This window comes from Chiroxiphia lanceolata, chromosome 3, assembly GCF_009829145.1.
Source record: "Chiroxiphia lanceolata isolate bChiLan1 chromosome 3, bChiLan1.pri, whole genome shotgun sequence".
Classification (NCBI taxonomy): Eukaryota; Metazoa; Chordata; class Aves; order Passeriformes; family Pipridae; genus Chiroxiphia; species Chiroxiphia lanceolata.
In genome coordinates, this window is record NC_045639.1 from 37425723 (window position 1) to 37447174 (window position 21452).

The 21452-nt window shown below is 41.1% G+C and overlaps 1 protein-coding gene across 4 annotated transcripts; it reads left to right on the forward strand.

Annotated features, from left to right (window-relative positions):
* Positions 1–3969: 3969 nt before the first annotated feature.
* On the forward strand, positions 3970–18687 carry LOC116783848. Of its 4 annotated transcripts, none has more exons than XM_032681794.1 (3): positions 3970–4135; positions 9015–10285; positions 10917–12595. In XM_032681794.1, the coding sequence occupies exons 2-3, from the start codon at positions 9194–9196 to the stop codon at positions 11130–11132; spliced, it is 1308 nt and encodes a 435-aa protein (XP_032537685.1). In that variant the 5' UTR covers positions 3970–4135; positions 9015–9193; the 3' UTR covers positions 11133–12595. The 4 variants fall into 4 exon arrangements, with proteins under 4 accessions (XP_032537685.1, XP_032537689.1, XP_032537687.1 ...); XM_032681798.1 differs by lacking the exon at positions 3970–4135 and adding an exon at positions 18661–18687 and having other exon boundaries at positions 10917–11030; XM_032681796.1 differs by lacking the exon at positions 3970–4135 and adding an exon at positions 16879–16941 and having other exon boundaries at positions 10917–11030.
* Positions 18688–21452: the final 2765 nt, after the last annotated feature.

The following is a 21452-nucleotide window of genomic DNA, read 5'->3' on the forward strand; positions in this document are numbered from 1 at the left end:
AAATCAATGTGGAAAAGGCACATACAGGGTTGATATCAAAACCTTCTCTCCCCTCTCCAAGCTGTAAGCGGGTAAGGAACACAACTTGCTAGTTTGCAGCCTCCTTACCAGACAGGTAGTCACAGGAATTCACTAGAGAAAACTCTGACAGTTCTTTCCTCTCCCTTCTTAAAGTAATTTTTTTGGCAAGGACATAAGGCCATGAATGATTACAAGGGGATAGGTACCAAGTGCTGCGGGTGAGGAGAGAGGGTTCATTGCAGCAAGTTTCCAAAGGTTATAACACAATAGTTTTCAAAAATCCTCATACAGCTCCCTACTGTGACTCCATTTCTGATATGTGAAAGATTGAACTGAGCTTTGAGTAGCACCAAAAGACAAAATTCAGTGTTTTGGGATGTAAGAAGAGGCACTGCTAGAGGAAGGTATTAGGCTTTTACTTAAAGGAATATATGGCAGCTGAGAGGTAACAGAAATTCTGGTACAGTGGACTGTTTCTTTAAGATGTACAGATGATTTTTCCCCACATAATATTCCTCCCACACACATAATATTCCTCGCACACACACTTGTAAATAATCTGCACACCCACAGCCTTCTTGGTAGCCAGTTAGATGTCACTAGCTAGGGTTAACATCTTTGCATCCTTCTCTCCTGCACTGGGCTTCAATACAGCTCTCATCCTCCCTAAAATGCTTTGAAAGCTGTAGGTGGGCAGATCACAGCCAGAGTGTTTCTCCTCCTTTACTTTCATGATCTCTCAGCTCGCACAAAAAAATTTGGTGGCAAAGAAGAGATGAGAAGAGCAAAATTGTCAGAAATTCAATTTGCTCTTTACCTCATCTTTCAGCCCATGCCTTCGTTTCTATCTTCTGTTTCTCACCTCTATTTGCTGATAAGCACATAAGTGGCTAATGGTGAATATCCTGTTTTACTCAGAGACAGTGCTGAAGGTCAGGGTCACTCCTGGGGTTGACCACAGTAAAGCATTTATATGTCCTAGAGCCACATATGTGCTTTATGCTCCTTGCTCCTCCTGTGTGTATCACAGCAGGATATCATTTCAGCAAAACTCAGTCAGCAGGAACAGGGAAAAAACCCTCTTTATTCTCTCACTAACGTTTTTGCTTCATAAGCTCTCTGGGGCAAGGACTATGTTTTTTATTATCTGACTGGGAGGAAGTGGCCTTGATTTCTCAGGCAGCTTTAGACACTAAAAAAAGAACAAATACTGAACATCAGCAACCTTACAGGTATGGGCAGCCAGAGGCAGCAGGTGTTCACCTCGCACAACAGGTATGAAACATGTCCTCTAACTAAATGTAAAAATCCTCAGCAGGAGGCGGCTGACAATGAACAATCCCAGGAAATTCATGTTTCATGTTGAATTTAACCTAATGCCTGCTGGGAAAATTCAGTGAAGGTGATAGCACTTCTAAAACTTGGAGTGCCAGGTGGTTATGGTGTGGTGGTGCATTCCCTCTCCCTCCTCCTCCGGCTGCACTGTGATCTCAAAAATGCTTGTGAGGCCTCAGCCTCGATGAACAGCACCTGGGCTAAGCCCCTCTTGAGCTTATCAGAAACACTGTCTACTCCCAGGAACTTAAGCTGTCTAATGAGCTTCTGATTTTTAACAAACAGCCTTGGGAACTTCTCTCGCCTGAAAAACAACCCAAGTGGAACAACATTTTTGTTATCAAACTTCCAAAGAAAGTTACTGACCCAAATTGTGGCCAGGATGAAAAATTACTATGACTAAAGCCAACTCTCTTGTGATTCTATAAACAGTGGTCCTTAGTGAGATCCTCTGAGCTCTCCTGGACCACAGCAGGTTGCAACCAACAATCTTTCTCTGGGTAGGACTATCCTCAGACCTAGTGGACTCTCAAGTTTGCAATATTGGAAGGACCGCCATCAAACGCTGAGGACAGAGCCTGGGCTGATACAAAGGCATCCTACATGAGTCCTTCACTGAATTTGAGGAGAATTATTCACAGGTATGTACTTTGTACATACTCTTTAGGTCTGTGTGCATGTGAATGTGAATACGCTGTAGCAAATGTACTATGCAGGTTGCTCTCTTAGATTCTTAAGTACATTAGATTTGTAACTAAGGTTTTTAAGTGAGTTACTGTTGCATTATAGTAAATGCTATATGACTCTGTTGCTAAATTGTTTAAATTAGGCTACTCATTAAGTGCTGTTAAGTGCTGTTGAACCTTTAGGCCTAAACTGTTGGTCAAGTCAAGGGCTAAGTTTGGCAAGGGAGTCCACTCTGAACCTTGTGACTCAGTGGGAGGGTCTCCCTTATTCCTTTTTATCCTTACTTTTTCCTATCCATATGTTTCCCCCCACCCCTCACCCTGCCTTTCCTATCCTTACACTTCCCCACCCTCCCCTCAGCTTCCATGTAAATAATTTTTGGGTTGATTTTGGTTTTAGATTGATTGATTTCAGATTTTAGTTTGCTTTTCCTCTGTGTGCTTTAACCATCTAGTAAGTAGTAGAGTGAACCTTGCCAGTGAACTTTGTTGCACTTTCACTTTTATATTAACCCTGCTTTTGCTGATGCCTTTGCTGTGATTCTTTAAGCAACCTAAAACACTCATTCGCTACATATGGTTATCAACATGATGCATCTCACCAGCCACTTTATATCTCTGTTTTATATTTCTCTAGTTTTATTTCACTCATTAGAGTAAAATAAAATGACTTTACTCTGAGCCATTTTCCAAGAGGAGCTACTAACAGGATGGCAACAATAAAGTCACTTGTGTATTTCCAGCCCTTCTGAAACTGCAGGCTGTTTCAAAGCTCATCCTGCTGCCAGGCCACCACTCATTGCATAAGTTCTTGTGCTGTAGCAGAGTGGGACAAGATGATCACAAGAGGACCCTATTAACATAAATAATTCTGTGCTTCTGTGAATACCTGATTAAGTATTTCAGATTAATTTGGCTGCTTATTCGAATGCTTTCTGGCACTGTTCCAGTGTGGTGGAGCAGCAGAGCACAGACCCTGGTCACAGAGTAGTTAGGGTTGGAAGGGACCTCTGGAGATCATGTAGTCCAGCCCCCCTGCCAAGGCAGGGTCATCTAGGGCAGGTTACACAGGAACACATCCAGGTGGGTTTTGAATGTTTCCAGAGAGGAAGATTCCACAACCTCCCTGGACAGCCTGTACCAGTGCTCTGCCATGCTCATACTCCCTCACATCCTTGGTGTGTTGTGGAGTTGCCCCATGGCCATGCCTGGGGGAAGCCCCTGTGCCTGGCCATCTGCATTGTAGCCCTTCCATGGGAGTGACTCCTGGCCCAGGGCCTGTCAGCTGAGGAGAAATGGCTGGGACTCAGGTGAGCAGCACCTCTGCGTTGAGCCTTTCCTCAGCACAAAGGGTCTAGGATAGGCTGGGGCAGCCAGGTGTGCCCGGGATGGAGGGCTCAGCGCTCACCTGTGCCACAGTGGGGTGGGTTTGTTTTTCCTCTGACTCCTGAGCACTGCTTGTCAATGGGGGGGAAACAGCACTGAGGAAAGGTCAGGAGGGAAGTTTGAGCCTGGTAATTTCTCCCCTCTGGACCCAGCGAGGGCCTGGCTGGAGAATGAGGACATTTGAAGGATGCCCTGGCCATGAGGGAATTGCAGCGAAGCTGTGCAGCGCAGTGGGCTCAGGGAGGGCCTCCAGGGCCCTTTCCCACAGGAAAGGTGGGGTGTGAGCCCGGTGAGTCACAGGGAGAGCTGCCACCCCTGAGCAGTGGGGACCTGTCAGCTGCAGCCCTGCAGAGCCCAAAGGGACCGAAAGGTGCGGGGATGCAAGGGTTGGTGCCATGGCTGAGATGGTGTGAAGGGCCCTGTCCTTCAGAGGCCGTGGGCAGAGGGGCGCAGCTGGTTGGGCTGGCAGGGCAGGTGCAGCCATGCGGGCACAGCCCCGGAGCCTGCGGGCAGTGGCCGATGTGGCCAAGAGCACCCAGTGCCACTCGCAGCAGCTGTTGAAACTGCCGGTGCCCAGCGTCCGTTGGAAGATTCTAGCGGCTAGAAGGTTCTGGAAGGCTCTCAGCAGTTTTGGCAGTTACCACAGCAGTTGCTGCAGCACTTGAAGGCTGCTCCTCTAGTCTGGCACCTGCGCTCTGGCTGTAATGGTAACTAAGCCTCACCTCCTTTTCCCATTCCCCCAGCCCACACCAGCTGTACTGGGAATGCCAGGGTTTGACCCCCAAACCAGGGACCTGAGGAGGTTTTTGCGGCTGTAAGTGACCCAGCAGGCACCGCTGCGGGGTAGAAGCTGCTGGGGAAGGAGTGGGTGCTACACAGCAGGGCTGGTGGCAGCAGGAAATCCACCGAGAAATCATTGCTGGCTCAGAAGGGCCCTGTGCCTCCCACTGTTGGAGACTGGGGGGTATCCAGGAAATTACCACTGTGTGCATGGCCTGTTCTCAAATTATTGCTGGGCCTCCTCTTTTGGCCACTGTCAGAGGCAGGGACTGGGCTAGAAGGACCTTTAGCACATGTTGTATGTAATTTTAGGAAGCTCTTCAAACTGCTCTCTCCCTGAATATCATGGCATTTTTTGACAGCCTAAGTGCAGGCCACCTGTTGCAAAAGGAAAGGAATATGTATGTTAAACTGTATAACAGATCTAGTGGCCTGTGCCATACCTGTATTTTTTAACATACACCATGAAGTCCTAGACAATTTACGGACCCATTTGAGTTTCCATGCAGAACCAGTGTTGAAATAAGGGTACTTAAGTGTGTTTTAAGACACTGCTGTGTTTTAAGACACTTCTGATATAACAACTGAAAGGTACTATGTCTATACCTTGGATCAAATCCAGGCAAAAATAATATATGCCACGCTAGCAGCAGTCATGCCTGTATTTCAGGAAATCTAAGTTTTCTCAAGGCTAGCTTTGGAATCCCCCTGAATTGTTGCTATATGATAAGAAAAAACAAACTAAGATGCCAAGCCAAAGTTTTACAAGTGAAAACCTAATTAGAACAAATATATTCCTACAAATTGATGATTGCAATTTTCATATGCACATTTTTATCAAAAATAAGGAAATTTGAAATATGAATTTTATTATTTTTGTGAGTTCTCTTAAGACTCTTTGCTGTTGTTGTCTCTGGTGAAGACAGGGCAATAGTGAGTCATAGTCTTAAAAAGTAGATTGTAAGACCACTTGGGATGAAAAAGATTTGTATACATAAACCAGAAGTAATAGGAGAATCTGTGTGCTTATTTCCTACGTTTGAGGTTCTGCTTTACACTCAGTGAGTTTTAAGGTGGAAGAAAAAAGGAGGATTTCTTATAGATTTCTTTCATTGTGTGTAAATAAGGACATTTTAAGGTATGTGAATATGGTCATTCCTTTTTCAGTTCTGTTGGGGACCTTCAGATCTGTGACACAAGTGGTTATCTTTTAACCTCAAGGGCTGACAAAATTACACAACTGAGGCTACTGCTATATATTAAGATGTGCACTGCAAGGTACAGTACACTACATTTATAATCAGTGTGACTCGTTGCTATTTACCATGAATAAAATGCTGGAATCGAGACTCTTTGGTTCTTCCAGTGGTGATAGATAAGCTCAGTCTACTGGTTGCTGTGCATAACTGAGAGTTAGGACTGAAGATATTCATAATTTTTGTAATACTTGCATTAAGACAGTCCTCTGTCTTGTGTGAGATTGTTAGAGTTGTCTTAAATTCACTACAGTCAAGCACCTAAGCTTTTGCTTTTTTGATTCTGAGGGACAGTGTAGAAAACTGATGCACAGACTTTCTGGCCAAACTAGAAACAGAATGTTTTCCAAAGACAGAGGAGGAGATGAACGTGCCCGAGACGACCGAAAAATTGTTGCATGCAGGCATGCAAGGATCAGAATCCTAGGATTAGCAGGCTTAATTCACACATGCAGTATGTACTGCAAAAAGTACACACGTGTCCTGAAGTGCTCCCGAATTGCCCTAGGAAGATGGTGGATGGGAGCCTGCTGACACTAACAGAGGCTGTCTTCATGGTTCTCAGAAATGAAGAAAGGTATCAGGAGCAGGTTATAGGCCAAAATAACCTTAGGGACACAAAGATGATTAGAGGGCTGGAGCAGCAATCGTATGGAGACAGGCTGAGAGAGCTGGGGTTCTTCAGCCTAGAGGAGAGAAGGCTCCAGTGTGACTTCACAGCACCTTCAAGTACCTAAAGGGGATGTAGAAGAGAGCTGGAGAGAGACTTTTTACAAGGGCATGTAGTGACAGGACAAGGGGGAATGGCTTTAAACTGACAGAAGGCAGGTTTAGATTAGATATTGGGAAGAAACTCTTTACTGTGATAGTAGTTAGACATTGGAACAGATTGCCCAAAGAAGTTGTGGATGCCCTATCCCTGGAAGTGTTCAGGACTGGGTTGGATGGAGGCTTATGAGCAACCTGGTCTAGTGGAAGCTGTCCCTGCCCACAGCAGGGCGATTGGAACTGCATGATCTTTAAGGTCCCTCCCAACCCAAACCATTCTATGATTCTATGGTAATTGATACAGTGACTCATACCAAGCTCACAAGCCACAAGTTCAGCACCATCAGTACAGTGACATTTTGTCAGAGCTCTAGGTTACATTCCATGCTCTCTTAGTCACAGTCCTTGAAGGGGTCTTGGCACCTCTATGATGAACATAGCAAAAAATATATCCTCTGCACTGTAGAGTGGTTGTGGCACAAAGTGTGCTTCTCTGTCTGCTGACAGGAGAAACTAATCTGCTTTAACTGATACTCACAAAGCTTTTAGTCACCTGCAAAGAAGAATGAAACAGTTTGCCCCTCTGTGAGCCACCTTGAAAGACTGTGAACTCAGGAAACTTGCCTACAACAGAACTGTAATAGTTCAGGTTTTTTTGCTGGTCTCTTTGTCAAAACAGATTTTGTTTGCGTTTTTGTGCTTTCTGTGGGAATTGTTTGACAATGACAGCTGGCTAGAAGTCTTTAAATGGGACACAGGATTTTAGGGAGCAAAACTGGAGACTATGGCAATGAGCCCCATCACTACAGCAATCAATTCAGAGCCTTCACAGTAGAGTTACGGCTTCTGAGAATCAAAGAGTCTTTCTTTTCTGCAGCTACATTTGTCTCTTTAGCTGGTTTCACAGTTAACCAGGATTTCTCAGTTTCAAAACCATGAATTTTTTTTTATTTATTTTTTTTTTTTAAGTTCAGTTTACTTGCTGTGTCTCTAGGTTTCTGTTTTTTAAGATATGTGTCAACAGTTCATGTTACTGAAATTCTTTTTAAATTTTTGTTTAGGAGTTTTGTGGCAACTCCCCCATTACTGAAAGGATTATAGTAAATTCCTTATTACTCTGCTATCACTCCAGATAAACTATTCCTTCACTTGGACAGCAGAAGATTTAATGGACTAGTACTAATGAAAAGAGTGCAAAGGCTAATGCAGAGGCCAGTAAGAGACTTTCTGGGGCAGAAGACCAGTCCTAGCTTTATCATATGGCAATGCTGGATGTAGTAAAAATCCCTAAAACCAGAAGTAAAACCAAAACAAAACAGAAACCCCCTACTCATCAGATAGAGCAAAGGAAATAATTTGATTTACAGTCTGCTTCTACAGAAGGCCTCAATACTACTGTGTGTACAATGATTCAAATAACTTGTTGACAATTGATATAATTATTTCTAAATATTCATGATTAGAGTCCTGGAATTACATGATTGCACCTAGATGTATGCATCATAAATGCAGGAGGTACAGCCTAGATGAGGAGGAAATGTGATTTTATTTTTCAGTTTATTGATTTTTACTAGGTAAAAGGACTTGGAAAGGTTAATTTTCATGATCCTCAACAGACACTCACTGAACTTGTCTTTATTACATTTCTTTTGGTAAGTTAAGTAGTTGAACCTCCTCAGTTATGGAGGCGAAACTCATTGTGGTTTTTAATATTTAGGAAGACTAAAAAACACCTTCGAGTTGTGTGATTGACATGCAAGAAACATGAGTGTTTATGTTTTCTTTCTACAAAATCAAGTCTGCAGTGCTAAGATAAGTAGGTTATTCCTAGGAGAACATAACCATTGGAGAAGCAGCAGTTAATTCAAAGTTAATTTCTTTTTAATCCATCTCACCGTTTTTGCCTTTCTCTCATGATACAAATTTAAATTTCATGTTTTCTTCTTGCACTATTGGGTAAATTCCTATGGAAGCAAGCAGAAACTCTCTAGGAGACCAGAGAAATAATTACTGGCTCAAAACCACTGAAGTGGGGGGGGGGGGGGGTAGCAATGCAAGTTCTCTGGGGTGGGGCTGTATGCTGCTCCACACCCTACCACTGGAGCCTCTGGTCCAGCCCCAACGTGGCTACCAAGCTACTGGCACAATGAAAGCCCTACCTGAGGAGAGGGCCCTGGGAGACTAGAGCAGTTAAAAGGCCGTGACACAGGGGTGACGCTGACAGGCCCCACTGCCCTGGACCTTACAGCTCCTGAGACCTTGCTGAATCCCGGGTGGTGACTACTGATCTTTCTCTCTCCTTTTTCACTGTTTTTCTCTCTTTCTTCTCCTGACATCCTGTTCTCGAAATCTAGGTATCTTAAAGTCAGACTAAGTCAGTGCTTTCTGAAGGGCCTTACTTTGATTGGATGTTTGCTTTAAAATTCGCCAAGTACCTTATTCTCTAAAGTTCTCCAATAAAAGTTTACTATTCAACCTCCTGAGAAGTTTGTTTTTTTCTCCTGTGCACTACCAAAGGAATCGAAGTGCCTAAGCCCCTTTAAAAACTTGCTAAGTGAGCTCAGGGTGTAACAAACTCATTGCCAATTTATGTCAAGATTGGAAGTATCTCACAACAAATTACTATTATAGAAGAATCCTACTGGCTAGATGAGCTTTAGTTAATACTTAAATCACAGATATATTTCTGTTTATGAATTTATTTTGAGTTAACTGAAAAAAAATCACTGTGCATTTACAAATATGTAATCACATTTTAATTTATATCCACTTTTATTTTAAGGATGTCAGGCTGCGTAAGTGAAGCCCTTCAGGAAAGAGGTAAAAATAAATGCGACCTACTGGAACTCTTTTTGCATTCCCTTTCCTCTGGAAGCCGTCATTGTATACAACTGCCCAGTCACAGAAGCTCATCTGTCTAAACAGAATACATTAAGTCAAACTATAGCGCTTTTTTTGGAGATGGATACCAGTCCTACATATGTTCTTGTGCTAGAGAATCAGCAATTGAAGAGTGAAGATTTCGACATGCTAGAAAATACTGGCATGACCTCTGCTGGCAGAGGAAAGTTATCAACAGATTTTAATGCTCAGAGTATTGAAACCTCAGCTGAAAAGCACTCTCTGCAAAGAGGCTTCTCACTAACTCATGCTGACCAAGAAGGCAAAACATCCATTTCTGGAATCTCTGATCCTCTTAAAGTTACTGAAGAACCTCAGGCGTGGAATTTAAAACCTGATCTAGAGATACCATATCAAGCCAAAATCGCATCAATACCACTATCTTCTTTCCCATCTAAACTACAGCAACTACTGTCAGCTGCAGCAAAAAATGTCTCTGAAGTATGGCAAGCTACAGGAACAGAATCTGTAATTTATATATGGCCATTAATAAAGTTAGAAGAGGCTTCCAGCTCCTTTTGGAACGATTTTTCAAAGTCTTTAATACCAAGCAGCCAAAACTTTCCAAGACACTGTTCTAGTCCTGATATAACTGAAGATGTGAAATGTTCCCAGATAACCCCAGAGAAACAAGAGCCAGCCAGAAAGACAGCAAGATCCTATCCTCTTATTGTAAAATCATCTAACACTGGTGTTTCAGAAATTTTGAAGTCACTCATCACTATGAAGAATAAGGATTATAAGGATATGTTACCACTTTCATCTATCAGTCCTGTTGGAGAGCAAGTGGAAATTCCTTTCTTTAATGGAAATGCTCTAATGATCTATAATAGGCAAGTCTATCTTCTATATGTAATGAGGCACGAGGATCTGACAGCAGAAAGGGAAATGGTTTGCCATCATCCTATGTTGCTTGTGAAGACCATGGTTTGGCTCATTACATGTGGTTCTATCCATAATCTACCTTTCAAAGTTCCACATCCACTGCTGCCAAGAGAGAATGCTATGAAACAGAACATAAAATGTCTTACAACCTGTGCTACCCCCACACACCAAGACAAAACATCAAATGAAACACATTCCTCTTCACACGAGATGACTACCATCTCTCAGCCCAAGAACTGCTCCCCTTCTACTGCGAAAATGCAGCAGGTAGTAACCCATGATGATCAAGTGATTGTGTATGTACAGTAAGTTACTTTCCTCTTAGATATAGCTGAATGCAAAGTGTATTTTTCAGAATATTGCTGTGAAAGATGAGTGACCTGGTTTTGTTCACATTTTTGTGGGGAAGCCAAACAAAAATCCAGTGGACAAAATCACTGTAGAGTAATCTGAATTAAGGCTTGCAGGTCTATAAGACTTTACTGTTTAAAAAGAAAATAAAATAATGCTGAAGAAAAAATAAATCTTGATATATATCAAGATTTTTCTAGTATTTGAACAGGACAAAAGCACTGCACTTAATGGGAGCAGCCTGTTGCTATTTAGAGAACACTAGAGCAGAATTTAGTATAATGGCAAGATATTTCCCAAGGGAGAAGGTGGGGTTTCTGAAAACAGGTGATGAGTGCCATCATGATCACTTTTTAAAGTAGCATTAGAAGAATAGAGACGGGCTGGCTTACAAGGTCCTTCCTGAATTAAATTCCTCTGGCAAAGCCACATCCCCAAGGTAAGAAAGACTGCAGAAGAAAAGCTGTGAAGATAAACTGGGGTGGGAGAAAAATTACTATCCAGCACTCACTTCCTAACAGTCAAGTTCTATTCTTTCCTGTTTCAGTTCCTCAACAAGGCCATATCTCCATCCAAAGAAAGCTTGGAAAAAAGAAATGAGGAAGAAGCACCTCAGGATAAAGACAAAGAACTAAGAAAGAAACTTGGTATTGTTAAAGATGTAAGGGTCAATCTCACCAGGCTAAGTCCCTCTGAACTTAAGAAGTATAGTGGTAAAGCACCTGCACATAAAAGGAAGGTAACCACTAGGGCAAAGAACTGACGAAAAGTGCCAAATATACTTACCTAGCCATGTACAAATACGAAGTATGCTTCACCTTGAAATAGTCATTACACAACATTAGCACACTTCTCAAAAATTTTGAGCATTTGACCCCACGATATAAAACGTTTTCTATTTGAGAATCTCACCACAGTAACTTTTAAAATGTCAGGATCTGTCTGTCTTTTTTTTCTCCCCCAGTTCTTGCAAAAACTGCAGACAGAATGCCAGCTGTTCCTGAAATCTTTTCTGGGTCTGTATTCTGTTTGGCACTCATACAACTGAAACTAGAAAAAGTGCCTTCTGACCTCTTACTGATAGTAATGGTTTGCAGTCAGTCTGTGCCAATGTGTATCTCATCGGCAGAAACAGGAAGCTCTTCATACCTGTGCTAGGCTCTTTCTGGTTTGGGCATATTGCTGTTCATTTTAAGGTGCCAGAAGCACAAACCACATATTTATAGTCATTGACCTACTTTTGAAAGAGTCTTGCCCTATGGCCTTGTTTAGAAGCATCTTTTGGCAGTTTTGCTTGGTATCATCAGAGACTCTGGGAATAGGTGTTTGCTTTCTCTAATCCCTCAGATTTTCAAACTCTCAGTTCAGATTGGCCTCTTGCATCCATTTTCTATTTTTTTACAACAAAGGTCTTAAGACTTTCAGCAGGCAGACTGGACATGAATTTCCAAAAAAACCTTTGTTCAAGTTCTTATTCTACAGAAAAATTAATGACCAATAATGAATTAGTATTTCTCCTAGATCTGTCTGTTATCTCTTGTTCAGCATTAAACTTCCATTTCTGTCAACTGGATTTTAAACCGTCATGACCCAACCTTTCCAAGATCTCTGAGAATGGTCTGCTTTTGTTGTCCCTGAATGGGAGCATCATTGGTGTACCCTCAGCATTCATGAAAATATACTATATCTTTTTGTGAAATATATCAGGGCCAGGTAAAGCAAAAATTTCCAAAGAATATATTGAAAAAGCACAGGTAAAACACCTAGATTTTTTTGCCTTTGTGCCAATACCCTAATGAAACATCCATTGCAAGAAAATTAGCGTTGGTCATCATTTCTCCTAAATATGCTGAGGCAGACTCTGAGAGTAGTCAGATTTTTATGGTATTTCTCCATCTATATATACTATAATTTTTCAGCATATGTTCCAGAAATCAAATAGGATCAAACACCTAGTGAAACATTTTATGTTTGGATTTATTTTACAGCTGTTTTACACAGATGCTTCCACTTGCTGAACTGCAGTGGAGCACTTTCAGTTACAACAATGTTATTAGTAGTTCTCATTAACCTTAACAGTTATCGTGACTGCTTTTCAATATTTTCTGCTGCCATGTCTTTTTCTTTGCAGATTATATTCACTTGGTTACATTCTGTCCTTTTATGCAGACTTTGATCTTTGCAGTTATACTCGTTCAAGTAATAAAAAGATGCTGCATCTTTAAATTGTTCTTCATTTGTCTTTCTCTGGTTTGTGTATGTAAAGGTTATGACAGTGAGATTAACCTACATTTGTTGAGTCTTGATGGAGGACCTTTCAAATGCAAGTGCCCCTTGCTGAAGGGAACACCTCTGCAAAATGTTTTGGTTTATATGCATGATTTACAAGAAGAGTAATTATCGAAGTAACTGGAATACTGGATCTTCTAGAAAGACAAACATCGTATTCCAATGTTGAATGCAATGGAAGAAAAATTGGTAAGGATATAACTAAATACCTAATACATATACTGTTCAATATACAAAAAATAGTACTCAAAGTGAAGGGGTTGCTGGAGCAAGAGAAACATGGTAAGTAGGTTACATCCAGAGGGCAAGAGAATGACAGATACTAAAAGATTGTGGAACATGGTGATAGGGGAGTAATAATTATAATATATTGTGAATAGCAGATAGAAATGATGATTCAGAAGCTACAGTGTAACACAAAACCAATATCTAAATTGTTTTCCTGATTTTGGTATCCAGTATGATTATTAATTTTAGTGGAGGTAGTGTGCTGCTTCCCAGTCCTTCGGCTCAGTCCCATTAGCAAAGTACACAGGAACTGATGGCAAATATAGTCACGTAGCTTTGTTTGGAGCTCTAACAAGCATCCTGAGGGCAAGAGTCCTTCATTTTCAATCATGTGATGATAAAGTTGAAAATACTGACATTAAAAATTACTGGGGAAAAAAAGTTATTTAAGATTGTGAAGTATTTTTTTTAAATTTTGAAATATTGTGCTGATTATCATGTCACCAAAATTCTGAGAGAAACTGTAGCCAGGGAAATGCTAGGAATTCGACAGCTTGGGAAAATGAGAGTTCAAAGCTCAATGGATATTGGAGGGGTGGGGAAGCGCAGGAGAGCTGTATGGAAAAAAAAAATCCTATAAAAGAGGAAGGTGAATGACTGACATGTACTATACTCAGTATTTTGCCTTTTACATTTTCAACAAAAATGTGTACTTTGCTAAGAATTATTCTCCTTGCTTCAAGGAGTGACAGAGCAGTGGCAGAGAGACTGTCACCAGGGTTTTATTTGCTTCCAGTAAACAAAGACTGATATTCATTCTTCTGTTACTCTCTTTTGCCTCTCAGAAGCCTCTACTTAAAGAACCTTTTCCACTATGCTGTCTCTGTTCTTAAGCTTCCAAATAAGATGAGGTATACATCAGTGGAAGGCTTTATAAATAAGACAGAATTACAAGAGCAAAATGAAAGCTTTCTACGATTTTTATGTTGACAACTTATGTTTCCAGGAAAGTACAAAGTACATGAATCATTTACACTGCATAAAATCAACAATAACTCTCTGGGTTTCCTAAATCAAAGTGTTGTTAAATCAAAAAAATTGTAATGCGCCTCAGTAATGACTCAGGTATGTGCTTTCAGTTATTTGCCTATGTTTATAAATCCAGTCCCTAAGGCAAAAAACATGTGAAACACTCCCAAGACCTCCCCTTCAGGGAGTCACGAATGGTTCAAAATGAAGTACTTAGTAAGTTCTTCCACATAAAGGGTTACCTCTGATTAGCCAGCCAGCTACTGGAGCTGATGACTACTGCCTCTTGGTGCTAATGTGCTCATATTTTGTTGGTTTACGCTGCAAGAGCTCAGTACTGTGCAGCGTGCCTGCCTCTCCTCCAGCACAGCGCAGGAACTTTGAGACGGCACGTGCCTGGGTGTTCCTCCCATTGTGACTTCTGTGACTTCCTTGGCTGCAGGACATGAATTTGAATTTGAACAACCACACTGCCATCGGGATGTCATGGATGGCATTGGATGGAAATATTTCAGATGTGAAGGGACACCATTACTGCCTTCAGCCATGAGCTGTTGTCAGGACTTTGCTGTTATTACTCAGACAGTGGCTCTCACCTTGAGGTGCCATGTGAAGCCTGACTGGTTACTAACCGGTTTGGGGTCATCGGATCTTCTATGCAAAGTAGTATTTTAGGTGTCCACAGCCACTCTCCAAACCATTTTCATTTCAAACAGCACATGAGAAATAATTTTTTAGCACATGGTTGATTTATCATTATTGATTATATTATCATCATTGGTATTAGCAACCTCCACCAGGATACCTGATGCCTGTGGCTCCCACAGCTGTAGCCTCAGACTTAAGGAGAAGGCTGATATCTTCTTTCAAACAGAAACACAACCATTCTTAGTGTTTTCATGTCCATTTGCACTGTGGAGGTTCAATTATGCTGTGCATTCAGATCTAAAAGTGGACTGAAGGAGAATATGCTTAAATAGCGATGCCTTTTCTGTTGTATGACTGGAAAGGCTTCACTAAAGGAAAACATATTTCTAAAATTCCTCTGTGTCATCTTTCCCCTGCTTTAGAAGATGGGTTGAGGGATGCCTCTCTGCACCTTTAATGTTTGTCTGCTTAATTCAGCCTATTGTCCTTTAAACAAGAATGTATATTCTGGATCTTTTCTCTGGCATTCTGTGCCATTTTTTGGCCTTCATGTATACTGCTCTGTGCCCATGATGGCAACTTTCTTCAGAAACCCCAAGAAATCCCGACTGTGTTTAGGAGGATGCCAAAGGTGAGTGCAGCTCAATAGTCCTTGCCTTGGAAGCTGACAATATTCACATTGGGGGTGGGAAGTTTGACAAGCACTACGAAAAGGCTGATTTGGCCATAAAAGATTGAAAGGTGCCTTCCTTTCTCTTTAAGTGAGATGAGAGCTTTTGTATCATCGCCCTCTCACCTCTTTTCAGCTTTGGCTGAAAATCTAGTCAACGTGACTGACAAGCACAGTGGACACCGATATCTGGTGCTACCAGCCCCACTTTTTCCTCTCAGCTTGTCCTGAACTTAGCAAGCATTGCAGCTTCTGAGTTCCCCCTTCTGGCCTGGGGGCAAGCTGCTGCCGCCACCTCCAGTTACTCCTGCCCTGCTGTGGAAGGTCTCTGTCCTCTCCCGTAGGAGCTACCACCTTCACTTTGCAGGAGCTTCTTGCTGTAAGAATGGGTGGTGTAGCATCAAGTAGAGCCAAGGTCTGCTATCTGACCTGCCGAGCATCTTGAAGGAGCCAAGAGGCATTTTATGACCAAAGCCATTAACGCTGGCCACAGTAGACAGTGGTCTTAAAAAGTGTACCTGGATAAAACCCTGTCTGGGGTCTTCTGCATGGTGCAGGGAGGGTACTCGGAGAAAACTCTATGTGATGATCCTGGAACTTAAGGCACAAAAATCCAGTTGAGTGAGAATTAGTAACATCTAGGAAATTTAAAGTGACATAACATATTGATCCCAATTTACCTATTTTGTACTCAAATTTACATACGCTAAATGTTAATGGGGAAGTATACTAAGGACACCACTTCGTTACTAATTTAATTGGCCCAACAGAACAGAATTTCAAGCTACAGTTACAAAAAATTAACTCAATTACTTTTTCAAACCAAACTAAGCACAATACAACAGCTGACAGCCAGTCTGAAGTTCAGGAATGGAAGAGAAACTCCTTTAATACCCTTGTTTCTATGCTGGGAGGAAAGGAGTGAGTTATTTCCTTGAAACTTGCACTATCTAATAATACACTGCATTCTCGGTACTGATGACATTTGAAACATGCACAGTGCATAATAAACAAGAAGACCTGAAAGTTCAGTGAGAGATAAAACAGACCTGAAGAGCTACCTAATAATGTGGTAGAATCTGCTGACATATAAGAAGAGGCTTAAGACAGGAAACCAGGTGAAAATGTATTGCCTGTGTTACATGTGGTGTGAGAGTGAAAGACCTAACCTTTGCTTCTGGTCTACACATTGTATAAATCTATGAAATTGCCACATACATTTTGTTGACTTAAAAACCTGTCTAGTCTCTGAAAGAGTAAATTCCCTTCCAACTACAGTAGTCAGATGATTTGTTTCTGGAACTGCATATAATACCATCTATTAAAATCTAGTCTGATTTTCCCAGTTACTTAAGAGAGAAACAGTGTTAGGACACAGATTAGTAATTTAAATGTAGGTAATTCCCTTCTGCACTTCCCATTAACATCAATCACTATAATCAACTGTCTTTATATATCTCTTTCTTTGTACTGAAAATACAGAAGTCTAGAAGCACAAGCATTATGAGTTCAGATGAGAGGATCAAGTCAGCCAGGTTAGAACTGAGGACAGCCAGAAAAGGGGGTTTCCTGCTAACAGGAAACTTGGTATTTTTCAGAATTGGGTTTCAATTTGAATTAGATGAAATCTCTTTATTCTTCGCAGTCCTCCAGTCAGCAGGAAGCTACTCAGACGCTGGAACAGCTCAGCTAAGCTGCCTCTGTCCTAATACCAACAGTAAAGCCAGGTATCAGTGTTACTGAAGGCTGGGGCTTCCCAGACTCCCTGACTCCCTGGCCAGTCTCCCAGGGGATGGCTGTGGTCAGACATCTGTGGAGAGGAAGATGGGGTTATCTCAGGACTCTGGACACTCAGCAAAAGTCCACTGAGTGCAAGAAGTTTCAGTTTCTAAAATGTGGAATCTAACAAATAAAATTTGTTCCATGCAAAAACTTTAAACCTAATCTTTTAATCTGAAAGCTCTGTCTAAGGCACCAGTTTTCATAACACAAAGGAGAAAGGTGATGGATACAGAATCATTTGTGCAGTTGCCATAGCACTAACAACAGTGGGAATTGAAGTTTTGATTTATGGAAATTCCCATAACATCCCTCTGTATCAGCAGTCTTTTCTGGTCTCTTTTCAAGTGTGATGCCTGGCTGCACTCCAAAACCATAGTCCCTCATAATGCCTAGAGACATCTTACTGTTTGTTTTGCTCCCTTACAAACACAGGTGACTTCTCCACTGTTCAGGCTGGAAAGTATGGCAAGATGCTCCACAGGTACAGGGTGTGTTTGGCACCCAGCACAAGACAGGCCTTTAGCACTCAGTTTACACTAATAAGAAGAAAATACAAATAATACCCCCCCCCCCCCCCGCTTAAAACTATTATCAACATATATAGTTCTGTAACAGGTAGTTATTATTATTATTATTGGAGATATAAAGGATTTTTTTTGTTTAATTTGCGGTCCAGCTCGTCTGTGATAAGAATATTACTCATTGGTATAAGAATGAGGTCCTGCAGATTTCTGACTTTTATGAAGCCAGGGAAAATTGAAGGTATTTGTTATTTTGATAGAGGTACTCAGAAATATTGCAAGATGATACTTCCAGTGCTTTCAGATTTTGCAGTGCACTCTGGAAAGGGAAAACTACCCTGCTGGCCAATTATCCTAAATAAACCATACCTGAACCTTGGGCTACAGCACATTTGTCCTGGCTTGTTTCAGCTTGCATCTGACATGCTGTATTGCACAAAAATTGTTTTGTGCTATGTCCTTAAAGACCTTCGTACAATTCTCTGCTAGGCAGACCTTTTACAGCCCTACTTTCTACTGTCATGTGGTGGAAAAAAAACATTACTCACTGCATGCTTGGAGCCCAAATCAGTCTGGAACACGCTCACATTTTGTTCATATTTTTCTGGAGGTGCAATGACCACAGGGGATAAAATCCCAGGCTCTAAATGGTTTTCTGCCTATTAGGCAAACAAACAAATGTCCCCTGTAGGGTTGGCACAGAGCCAGAGGCTGCCTGAAGTTTTTCGAGTTGTCATTCTGGTCTGTCACAGTGTGGTTGAGGTGAAAAAACAGCTTATATGAAAAACTAAACCTTCTCCCTCTGCAGACATGCTTCTTGTGTGCCTGAGTCAGCACTGATAATGTTATGGAAACCCCAAGCCTCCCTTTTTTTAAAAAAAATAACCCTGAAAGGCCACTCAAACAATATACAAAAATCTTATAACTCGGGCACTCAAATTTAGAAAGAAAGGGCTATAACTTGTACCTAAATCAGCAATCTTATATGGAAGCTGTAAAACAGCAGGGCAAGCTGTGAAAAGGCAGGCCACTTCTTGTTGCCTAACTTGATCATACAAGGTAGAAAATATTTGATTTGAACTTATTTCCAAGAATAAAATCAGTGGTTTGTTTTCACACTGCAGGAACATTTATAAAGATGAGTGGTTGTCAAACTGGGTGATCAGGGGATGATTGTCCTTTCCTTCAGTACCAGAATGAAGTATCATTGGATGAAACTACTAACAATCAGAAGGTTCAGAATGAACAAATGGAGGTGGGTCCTCACACCACATGTAGCTAAGTTGCAGGAACCACTGCTAGCATGTTTTTTAAATCCTTTATGTCAGCATGAATTAAAAAGGCTAGTGGGCAGAGTCATAGAAGAAAGTACATCTGAGGGTATTAAGTACCCCAGCTCAGGAAATTATTATGCTTCAAATGGCAGAGGATGGACAAGTATCATTTCATGTTCTCATATTCTACCTGAGACATTTTAGTAATTTTAGGACAAAAAATGTTGGGTCAGACCAAAGGTCCATGTAGCCCTGTAGTCTGTTCTTAATATTTTTGGTAGTGAATGCATAGTTCAAATACAGTCCATTTATATTAGCTACATATGGCCATTTGTACTGGCCACAGCTGGAAACTGGAAGGGGGACTGGACTGAGACGGGGGTCTTGCTGCAATAAAGGTAAGACACCTGAGGGAGAGAGATTCAAACCTGCACTGAGTTGTCTGTAGGTCAGTCAGGAGCATCACTGACGTGTGCAATTCACACCAGTGATAACCAGGGATGTAAATGAAACACTGGGTTAAAACACCAAAACCAACACATGGTAAACCTTTAACTTGACAAATTGTGCTCTTGCATCTTTTCTGAATAGATTTCAGTCTCCTTGCATTTATTCAGTACTCAAAGCAATCTGACAAAAATTACCTAGTCCATAATGCGAAAGTACACGCACAAGTCACATTGCACAACTGTAGCTTTTAATGGAGAAATAGATTTCTCAAAATCATTTTTCTATAGAGAATAGGGTTTCCCCAATTCTAAGCATAGTATGTCATAATATCTACTTCTTTCTCTTTGGATTTCAAGATATCAAGTATATTCCAGGTGAGGACAAAGCAATACTGTGCTAATCACTGCACAAAGTACAAATGAGGAATTTGGCACCTCTCTTTTGAAGATAGGTTGAAAATTCCACCAGAAGTGAAAGAGGCTCCAAAGGCACCCAAGGTGGCTGTGACACAGCTAGGAAATTAATCCAGAGTCTCAGAGTTCAGCCTTCAGAAGGTGCAAACCTTTCTTGTGGTAATTCTTCATTGGTAGAAAAAGTATCATTTTGTAATGATCACTTCCGAGTGCCAGAACACTACAGCCAGCTTACAGACAGCGGGCTGGAACTAGCCCAGGTTAGTTTCCTGTACTTGCAGTTATGGGAAACTTAAAAAAAAAAGAGCCACACAAAAGTGGCAAGATGCCCAGCTCAACAGGGTTTAATGGTAAGAATATTTTCACCAGGAGTTACCAAACTGCATTACATTGGAGATTGTGTTGGCATGAGAGAGGGGAGGCAGTTTCATGTATCCATATCATGATGAGTGGGACTTAACTACACATAGGACACTGAGGGTCTGAAAAAGAGACATTGAAAACAATAAAGGATGAAAACCTTCCACTTTTCTTCCTCTGGGCAGAGGCTTCCTCCTGCACCTTCTACATCCTAGACCAAGATCATGTCTCACCATCACATTGACAATCTGCCTCACTCTGACCCACCCCAACATTTTGATTTTCTCAACACACATCTGTTTTCATCAAAGCTATAAACATAGTTTGATTTTGCTCCAGTTCAGGGGGGAAACAAAATCTCAAAAGTTGTTCTGCTTGAACAAGATCTCTTCTGAAAAGAGAGTTAAATGTTCATGGAAGAAGAGGATTCAGACTGGGCAGTTGGCTGCCTAGCTCTTCTGTGAGTCCAGCTCAAGTAATTCTTGGTTAGTGACTCCCTCACCCTGCTTCCTCTACTTTGTGACATTAACATACTAGACACTAACTCACCACTCTGAAAGACATATGTTAGAGAGGCAAAATATCTAGTCATCTTTAGGCAGTTTGCCACCATCCATCACCAAGCCCATTTCAGAGACAACTGCAGAAAGTTGGATCAGAAAGCAGATTTAAAACCGCATTACACATGGGAAACAAATGCTATCCAGGAAACCTTTTTACAGGTCTAAATTATAAATCATTCCTTGGAAGAATTTTTATTTTGGAGAAGTGTTTGGTGAGATGCTGCATTTGACCACAGACAGCTGGGCTGTTTAATCATTTAGTATCATTTACATCCATAGCAACTTATTTAATCCACTGTTTGTATCTGACTACAAACCTACAGTGGAAAAGAAAAAATACATATATACGTGTTTCTGTGTTTATAAGTATATTCTTAGAATCATATATACTAATAAACATTTATATATATAAATATACACACAAAAAACCTGACAATGTCTGATGTGATTATAGCTTCTCATCTTACAATAAAGAAAATACAAGAACAGAATTGACTCAGGTCACAGACGATACTGAAATTTCAAAGGCAAGAAGAGTTCTTGTGTTAATAAAACATTTATTTTCAGCTTTTGCACTTAACAGTTGCTTGGAGCCAACGCCACACAAGGGACAATCAGCAAGAGTGAGTCTGAGTAACTTGGTTTGATCTTCCAGAAAAAAAAAAAACCAGCGTAAATGAATGCCTCAGCTGTTGCAAAGCTAGCTTGGTTTCCCACTAAGCTCTTAGTGATATATGGAAATACACTCCACTATTTGTATTTCAGGATACTATTCAACAAAATTCAGCATAGCATGATACAAATATTCACACAAGTAGATGTAAAAAGATGAACCAATGGAAAAGAAAAAGCTGTT

Excerpts from the sequence above, each read along its gene's own strand:
- LOC116783848 (XM_032681794.1), top strand. The coding sequence starts at position 9,194 with ATGGATACCAGTCCTACATATGTTCTTGTGCTAGAGAATCAGCAATTG. Across the intron at positions 10,286-10,916 it reads CTACTGCGAAAATGCAGCAG|TTCCTCAACAAGGCCATATC; the intron begins GTAGTAACCCAT and ends TTCCTGTTTCAG.